The following is a 9976-nucleotide window of genomic DNA, read 5'->3' on the forward strand; positions in this document are numbered from 1 at the left end:
CCGCAAGGGCAAGGCAACCAACAGTGGCGAAATGACCAAGGTGGCTCAAATCAAGGAAATTGGAATAACAACAACAACTTCTCAAATCGGAGTTCAAACCCTTATGTTCCTCCAAAGGGTCAATATTCAAATCAAGGCTCCTCAAGTGATTCCAAGTTGGAAAGCATGCTTGAACGGGTATTGCAAAATCAAGAGAAGTCCGACACTTCTATAAGGAATATGACCAAGCTTGTTGGCTCTCACACCGCATCCATTCAAAAATTGGAGACGCAAATGAGAGACCTCTCTAGGGAACAAAATTCAAATAAAAAAGGGACACTTCCAAGTGACACAATTGCGAACCCAAAAGGTAGTGGGAGTGGTCCAACTTCTCATATCATGGAAATTACTACTCAGAGTGGAAAGGTACTACAAGGAGGGAGTGAACAAGTGGTTGAAGTTGAAGAGTCCGAGCATGAAGTTGAGGTTGAAGAGCCAAGTGTTGTTGAAGTTGAAAAGGTTCCAAAAGAGTTGAAAGTGCAAGAAGAAAATCGGGAAGAGGTAAAGGAAAAGGTAAAAGAGACACCAAAACCTCTACCACATATTCCTAGACCTCCTCCTCCATTCCCTCAAAGACTTTCTAGGAAGGTTGATGATAGAAAACTCGAAAAATTCTATGATATTTTCAAGCAATTGTCGGTGAATATTCCATTTGTGGAAGCATTTCAAGAGATGTCGGGTTTTGCTAAATATTTGAAAGACTTGACTACCAAGAAGAGAACCACCAAGAATGAAGTGGTGAATGTGACTCACCAGGTTAGTTCCATCATTGCAACATCCACCGTTCAAAAGAAAGAAGACCCGGGAGCTTTCATTATTCCATGTACTATTGGGGCACATGATTTTTCAAGAGCCCTTTGTGATAATGGGGCTAGCATCAACTTAATGTCTCTTGCCATTTACAAGCAAGCAGGGTTAGGTATGCCAAGGCCAACAAGTATGAGATTGCAAATGGCCGATTGTTCCATAAAGAGACCGGTGGGAATTGTCGATGATGTGCTTGTTAAAGTGGGAAAGTTTCATTTACCTACCGATTTCGTAATCCTTGATTGTGCGGTCAACAAAGAGATCCCTATAATTTTGGGTAGACCATTCCTAGCCACAGGAAGAGCACTAATGGATTCGGAACAGAATGAGATCAAATTCCGTGTGAATGATGAAGAGGTCACATTCCAAGCAAGCAAGGGTATGAAACTACAACATGAATATGAAAGCATCTCGGTGATTAATGTTGTTGATGAAGTGGAAGATGTGGTTGAAATGAAGATGGAAGAACAATGCTTCGGTGAGGCGTTGGCGGCTATTTTGGTGAACTTTGATGGTGAAGATATGGATCGATATATGCAATCGGTCAATGCATTGGAGGGGCTTGGGTCCTACACTTATGCTCCGGCGAAGCTCTCTCTCGACTTGGAGAATAGAGCCACTCCTTTTGCAAAGCCTTCTATTATTGAGCCACCGCAACTAGGGCTCAAACCACTTCCACCACACTTGAGGTATAAATTTCTTGGTTCAAATGATACTTTACCGGTAATTGTGTCTTCTTTGTTGAATGATGTGCAGGTAGAACAATTGTTAGAGGTCTTGAAGGAGCACAGGCAAGCTATTGGATGGACAATTGCGAACATCCGAGGGATTCCCGCCGGAATTTGCAAACACAAGATCCAACTGGAGAATGAGACTAAACCATGTGTAGAGCACCAACGACGGTTGAACCCATCCATGCAAGAGGTAGTAAAGAAAGAAATCATCAAGTGGTTGGATGTCGAGGTAGTCTACCCCATTGCCGATAGTTCTTGGGTGAGCCCGGTGCAATGTGTACCGAAAAAGGGAGGCATGACCGTGATTGAAAATGATAAAAATGATCTCATCCCAACAAGAACGGTGACCGGATAGAGGGTGTGTATGGATTATCGGAAGCTCAATAGTGCCACATGCAAAGACCATTTCCCTATGCCTTTTATTGATCAAATGCTTGATCGGCTAGCGGGAAGGTTATTCTATTGCTTTCTTGATGGATATTCCGATTACAACCAAATCAACATAGCATTGGAGGACCAAGAGAAGACAACATTCACTTGCCCTTATGGAACTTTTGCCTTTAGCCGGATGCCGTTTGGTTTGTGTAACGCTCCGTCTACTTTTCAAAGATGCTTGATATCTATCTTCTCCGACATGGTGGAGGATTTTCTAGAGGTTTTCATAGATGACTTTTCGGTGGTAGGTGACTCTTTTGAGCATTTTCTCAACAATCTTAGACAAGTGCTTAAGAGATGTGAGGAGACCAACCTTGTGCTCAACTGGGAGAAATGCCATTTCATGGTGGATGAAGGCATTGTATTGGGGCATAAAATTTCAAAACATGGCATAGAGGTTGACTGGGCAAAGATCGAGATCATTTCCAAGCTTCCTCCACCTACTTCAGTTAAAGGTGTCTGAATCTTGGGGCATGCTAGATTTTATAGGCATTTCATCAAGGATCTTTCCAAGAATGCAAATCCTATGTGAAAACTCCTTGACAAAGATGCAAAATTTGTGTTTGACGAGAAATGCCTCAAAGCCTTTGAGGAATTGATGCAAAAGCTCACCATGGCACCTATTATTGTCACACCCATTGGTCTCTTCCATTCGAACTCATGTGTGACGCCAGTGGTGTAGCTATTGGAGCATTGCTTGGCCAACGCCACAACAAGGTTATTCACCCGGTCTATTATGCAAGCAAGACACTCAATAGAGCACAAATGAATTATATGGTGACTGAGCAAGAACTTCTTGCCATTGTATATGCCTTTGAGAAATTCGGGGCTTACTTGTTGGGATCCAAGGAGATAGTATGCACAGATCATGCTGCTCTTCGCTATCTTGTGGCAAAGAAGTATGCAAAGTCTAGGTTGATTCGGTGGGTCCTATTGTTGCAAGAGTTTGACTTCAAAGTCAAAGATAGAAGGGGGACGGAAAATCAAGTGGCAGATCATTTATCAAGACTTGAAGAGGCAGGGAGACAAAAGGGAGATCTTAAAATCAACGATGTTTTCCCGGATGAACACATATTGGCACTATCTAGCACTTTTGCTCCTTGGTATACCGATATTGCTAACTACTTGGTTAGTGACCTTATTTCGTATGGATTGGAATCCTATCAAAGGAAGAAGTTTTTGAGAGATTGTCGGCAATACTATTGGGAAGAACCATTCTTGTTCCATATTTGTGCTGACAACATCATCAGAAGGTGTGTTCCAAAAGAAGAGATTATGCCAATTCTAAAGGCATGCCACGACTCACCGGTTGGCGGTCACCATGGGGGAAATCGAATGGCGGCTAAGGTACTTGAATGTGGTTATTATTGGCCGTCGATTTATCAGGATGCCAATCAAATGGTCAAGGCTTGTGACCAATACCAAAGGCAAAGATCAATCTCCAAGAGGCATGAAATGCCAATGCACTTTGTGATGGAGATAGAAATCTTCGACGTATGGGGAATTGATTTTATGGGTCCCTTTGTAAGCTCTTGTGGGATGAAATATATCTTGGTGGTTGTGGACTATATGTCCAAATGGGTTAAAGCAATTGCCTTACCAAACAACGAGGCAAGGAGTGTGACCACATTCTTAAAGAAAAACATATTCACGCAGTTTGGCACTCCTAGAGTCATTCTTAGTGATGGTGGGTCTCATTTCTGTAACAGGGCATTCACGGGGCTACTAGATAAATATGGCGTCAAGCATAAGGTGGCCATACCTTATCATCCCCAATCAAGTGGTCAAATTGAAATGTCCAACCGAGAGATAAAGAACATTCTAGCAATGACTATTAATGCAAACAGGACCGATTGGTCAAGGAAGCTAGATGACGCATTGTGGGAATAGCACGACATACAAAACTCCTATTGGCACTTCTCCTTATCGGTTAGTCTTCGCCAAGGCTTGTTATCTACCCGTAGAATTGGAGCACAAAGCCATATGGGATTTAAAGAGGTTGAACTTGGACTGGGATGAAGCTACAAATTTTAGGTTAACACAACTCAATGAAATGGAGGAATTCTGTGTCCTTGCATATGAAAGTGCAGCTGTGTATAAAGAAAGGATGAAGTTTGTCCACGACAAAAAGATCTTGAAAAGGGAGTTCAAGTCGGGTGACTTGGTTTTGCTCTTCAACTCAAAGCTCAAACTGTTTCTGGGCAAGTTCAAATCGAAATGGTCTAGTCCGTTTAAAGTGGTCAATGTCTCTCCTTTTGGAGATGTGGAATTAGAATCGGAGGATGGGCTCCGAACCTTCAAAGTAAATGGCCAGTGAGTCAAGCAGTACTTGGACACAGATGGAGAAAAACACTTGATAGAGCAGTTGGCTCTCAAAGATGGTCCGTGCCCGACCAATGAGTGAATCCAAAGAAACACCAACCTCGTTGTGTCGCGACGTTCAATCAAGCGCTTCATGGGAGGCAACCCATGTGTGGTAACACCCGTTTTGTCCTTTAAATTTTAATTTTTGTTAGATAGACTTAATTGAGCAATTTAAAGTGTGTGTTAGAGTGCAGGGGATTCAAAAGATCATAACACTGGGTAAAATTGCATGTGAAAGGGAAGAAAAGTCACCATGGAAAGTTTGCTACACATATGCGGTCGCATTTTAACTATGCGGATCGCATTATGGTTGCAAACCCAGACAGTTTGTTTGGAAAATTTTGTGGTAAGAATGTGGCGAAGAGGTGCACTTTGCGGACCGCATTTCAATTATGTGATCACATAGTGCACCGCATTTTGGCCCTCAAGCAACTCAAGTTGAATCCACCGCATGACACTTATGCAGTCGCATAATATTTTATGTGGTGACCTACCCATCGCAAACCTCCCAGGTAAGTACCCTCGCATATCTTCGGCATTCAAACACTTTCAAAACAAAAGAAAAGAATTTTTTTTATCATAAAGAAAACAAAACAAAATGAAAAAAAAGGAGAAGGCAAAATGGCTAGTGAATAAAAAATGTAAGACAACACCTGTGAAATCATCTCCCAAGTGTGTTCATTAATCCATCACTGGTATGTTTTTCCTTTCCCGATTTCATCCTCGTAAACTTTAGTTTAAATTTTGTTGTGTTTCTCCTATTTTTGTTTCCTGTCATTTTTGTTCTTTTTCCTCTTTGTAGTTGAGTATATGCTCATAATGTGAGGGGGTTCTTGGATTGGAAATTAAGTTTGGGGTGTTGGGTAGTGAAACTAGGTCCACCATTGTTGAGGGTTGAATTCAAATGTTGGGAACGATGACTTCTGCGGACCGCATAGTCGATCTGCGGTCCGCATTATTGCTGCAAAATGAACCCTAGGTGGCCTGAAGAAGATGACAAAATGCGGCGACTTTGCAATTGCATAATTGATATGCGGACCGCAAAGTCACCGCATACTGAAACAGTTTCAATGCTTTTGTAGCATCTTGTTTGCGGCCATTTTGCGATCACAGATCCATCTTTGTGGTGGACTTTGCAATCGCATAATGTGTTTATGTTTTCCAAGAATTTAAGTATGTGATGGTTATGCGAACCGCATAGTGTATATGTGATCGCATAACCCATTGCATACCTATATCATTTCAAGAGGCAGAAAGTTTGCGACATGTTTGCGGTCTGCATAGTGGTTATGCGACCGCATAACCTGTCGCATACGTGAACTTTTTTTTTGTATTTTGTTCTATTTTTTCCATTGTTGCCTACTATGTTGCTCACAGTTCATTTCTGTGTAGATATGGCTCCCAAGAAACATAAAGCATCTGCCCAAAAAAGGGCATCCACCAATCGTAAAGCACAACAAGCAAAACGTTCACGACCGGACCCTACTGCTATACTTCCCTCCCAGTCTGATGAGGAGGAGACCTTGCCCTCAGTTGACCTACAAGCTAAGGCAAGAAAGAAAAGAGAAGATGACTTCCAGCTCAGATTCGGGGTCGAAGGGTCTAGGGAGCTATAAAGAGAAGGGCTAACGAAACGTAAAATCCTCCTAGGAAGCACTAAGTCTGAATAGGCTACAGGAGAAGTACCCCCACATATTGGAGAACATCAAAGCTAGAAAATGGGAGTGCTTCACTGAGCTACCTAATGACTATAATGAAACACTTGTCCGTGAGTTTTATGCCTCTTATGGAGCCTCCAGGACTACACACCACAAGCGCAACAGAGTTTTCTATGATACTGTATTGGTTCAGGGGAAGAAAGTGTTCTGCAGCAGTGAGACCATCAATGAGTTCTGCTTCCCTGACTGGAGCCTGAGCACAGCTAAGTAAGCCGCCAAATGGGAAAACTAGGATAATGAGCGTAGTTGGATAGCATCACTGATAGCCAAGGGAACCCCTGCTTGGATTAGCCCTTTGCATAAAATATTCAAGGAGGATCTCACACGAGAGGGCAGATTTTGGCTTATCTTTGTCACTTCTCGATTGATACCGTCTAGAAATGAGACTGACATAAGCATTGAGAAATCTCTTCTCATTGCATGCATTATGGCGGGAGTCAAAATTGATGTGAGTGATTTTATCTTCCGATAGATAGGGATCCGGGAAAAACAGACAGCCACGTCACTTCCATTCCTTTGCTTGATCACAACCCTCTATAAGGCTGTGAAAGTCCCTACCATGCCACACACTGACAAGATAGGGCAGGCACTGAAGGATATTGATATCATGCGTATTAATGATGCAGTAGATGTTGCTCCCCCAGAGGTTTAGACTCGGATTCTTGGTGATGTAGAGCCATCAGATTCCCATACTCCTATGTCTCCTTAGGCTACTGTTGCATCCACTCCCACTCCACAACCCACCTCTCAATCTACCATTGCTCAGCCTTCTGCCACACTGCCAGTAGTTTCAGGGCTTGGTCTCTTGGCTCAACATGCCAATGCTAAGGTAGGCCAGCTTCTGAAGAACCTCCCCGACCTCATCAAGTAGGCATTGACTCCTATCCAGTCCTCAGTGATGGCCTTCCAACAGCAATAGACATCTTATAGGGATCGCCTGAAGCAGCTTGAGGTGCGGGTTGAGAAGATAGAGCGGGGTGAGGTTGGTGACTTGCCAAAGCTCTGGGAGGATGTTGCCACCATGAAGACTGAACTCCACAAAATGCAAACTCTGGAGTTTGATCTATCATCCTTCCTGCCAAAGGAAGGTGAGCAGGGAGCAGACACAGCAATGGCTGGATTGGATCTTGACTTCTCCAAACTGATGACAGACACTGCACCTCAGACTGTCGAGGCTTCCCAGCCTCCATCTCCCCCTACACGTATTGATATTCCTTCTGAGGAAGATTCTAGACATTCTACAGAGTCCGAAGGTGGGGAGTTAGACAAAAGGGATACTGATGAGGAGTCATGGTCCGAGGAGGATGAGGGCCCTCAGGAGAAGGGTAAGCAGGTTGTTGTCCCTACAGTTAAGGATAAAGAACAAGCAACAATTCAGAAGGCGATAGCACATTCACTAGCAGACATGGTCGCCCCAGCAGATCCATCGATCACTCAGCCATCAACGGGTGAGGCTAACAGCTCACAGGCCCCAGCTCCAGTGTTGGGCCAGCCAGAGATCCCTCCTCCATCAGTGGAGGTCACTCTTAGGTCGAGATCTCATCGGTCCCAACTTCAGAATCAGAGGGTGACCCCACCATCATTCACCCGGCTTCTGACACCCATAGCGCTTAGTGCATCTCAGGGAGCCCCTAAACTCTGTTTTACATTCTTATGCATTGGGGACAATGCATGCTTTTTAGTTGGGGTGAGATAGCCTTGTACAAATTTTTGTGAATCAAACTGTTGTACATATTTTTGGGTTATATAAGCAAACTTTTGTATATACTTGTGTTGTGATTTTGTATATATTTGTGTTCTGTGGTTTCAGTACATAGGTTATCTTTGTATATAAAAAAACCAAAAACAAGTAGATAGTTGTATGTTCATCTTTAGTAATTAGCAATGAATTCCCCTTGGTTTTTCTTCGTCGGATTCTTTTCCAAGGGTGTAATTGTAGAACCAGGGCCGTAGAATGAAATATTTTGACTAGTTTGGTGTAATTGTCTAGTTTCAAGCATGTGTTCCTGTAAATAGCCTATACCCTTCCATTAATATAAAAAAATGATATCAACTGTGTGAACTTGAGGCTCGCTTTTTGACTCTATGCTTACCTAAAGTTATACATATAAATATGATGGAAGCTTCGAGTTTCCAAGTGTTGACTCGAGGGCTAAAACTATGTTGAGCCAAACAGTTCATGTGTCATGTGTGTGAGTCTTCGTATAAATAATTCTGGTGTTTACTTCTACCATCTAGAACTTGCCCGGTTGGTTTTTCGATGCTAATGATAATTACATTTGGTTGGAGAAATGACCTTAGGCATTCTTTGTGATTTTGGAAAACCATTTAGCCTTTCAAGCTACCCATTGTATAGATATTATCACTAGTTACCCCATTTGAGCCTTTAATCTTTTCTTTGGCCACATCGCTACAAACCTCTCTCCTTTTTTAAAATAATTCCCTCTTTTGAACCTGTCCCTCCTTGAACATTGAGAATAAGGCTAAAAGCCTAAGTTGGGGGTGTGTTGTCAAGCCGGAAATTGGCAAGGTTGTACTGTGAGTGTGGGAAAGTATACCTCGAGATAGGAAACTATTCAAGCTCCAAAAGCAAAGGAGAAAGAAAAAAAAAGAGATGTATATATATATATATATATATATATATATATATATATATATATATATATATATATATATATATATATATATATGGAGTCTTGAAGAAAATTAGAGAGGTATGGAAAGCGTTTCAATGTGGGAAATTTGGAGCTAAGGAGGGTTATGTGGTTTGAAGAAGCAAAGAGCAACAAGAAAGAAAAATGTGAGTAGTGTTCAAGGAGGGTATAGTCACTTGTACCCAAATGCTTATCCGACCCTTCCCTAAACCTACATTACAAGCATAAAAAGTCCTTATGGGATTTCCAACCGAATGTTCTTAGAATAAAGTGATGAATTAAAATAAGGGCAAGTCTATGGTATGGTATGTTGTAACACTTGAAACTCTTTTTGAGAGTGAGTGTATTTGTTAATTCGTCCCTTTTGTTGTAATGTAAATATTGTGAGTTTGGGACTTTCTTTCGAGTGAGGGCACATGAATTGTGTGGTTGGACAGAAGTTGAGTTTTTAAGACAAATGCAAGTGCACTCAGCTGAGGGTAACATTTTGTCAAATTGGTCGAGGCTCAAAGTTTCACAAGTTGATTAGTTTCTTTGTAAATAATGATGGTTCAGGAAGGGTAAATAAACAAAAGTGCATGCTTGTAGTACTGACGACTAACACCATCCATGGTCACTATTGTTTCATATCATTTAGATGGAGTCTAGAATAGGATAGTGTCGTTTAGTTGCTTGAGGACAAGCAAGAGTTTAAGTTGGGGGTGTTGATGTGCCGGAGAATTTCGGCACTTTTAATACAAATTGCTTAGATATTAGCTTGTTTTAAATGCAATTATCTTTTATACTTATGTAATTTTAGTATTTTTGCAGTGTATGAGGTTTAAGGACCTAAGAGCATGGAAATAAAATCAAAAAGCCACAAAAGGACAAGAAAAGAGCAAAATGTGATCGTGGATGTGGAAATGCGGACTACAAATCCAACATGCGGACCGCATAATGCTCAAAAGAATCGCAAACCCCAACAGTTTGTTGGCCAAAGTCTAGTGCAAGAAATGTGGTCTAGTATGCGATCGCATAACAGGTTGGCGGGCCGCATAATGCACCACAAACTCGTTGTGAAAGATGCTGAAGGTGGAAAATGCAATGAGAAATGTGATCGCATATCTACAATGCGGACCGCAGAACTTGAATGCGATGAATGCCTGGAAACTAGGATTTGAAGATGCGATGGCCATGAAGAGAATGCGGACCACATGTCTGTTATGCGACAGATATGAGGTCGTAT

The 9976-nt window shown here is 42.0% G+C and overlaps 1 protein-coding gene across 1 annotated transcript; it reads left to right on the top strand.

Annotated features, from left to right (window-relative positions):
• The first annotated feature begins 165 nt into the window (after window positions 1-165).
• Window positions 166-1935, top strand: LOC138869047 (uncharacterized). Its single transcript, XM_070146635.1, has 2 exons — window positions 166-678; window positions 796-1935. Exons 1-2 carry the CDS (start codon window positions 166-168, stop codon window positions 1933-1935), a joined length of 1653 nt encoding a protein of 550 aa, XP_070002736.1.
• Window positions 1936-9976: the final 8041 nt, after the last annotated feature.

This window comes from Nicotiana sylvestris, chromosome 5 (genome assembly GCF_000393655.2).
Source record: "Nicotiana sylvestris chromosome 5, ASM39365v2, whole genome shotgun sequence".
NCBI classification, from domain to species: Eukaryota; Viridiplantae; Streptophyta; class Magnoliopsida; order Solanales; family Solanaceae; genus Nicotiana; species Nicotiana sylvestris.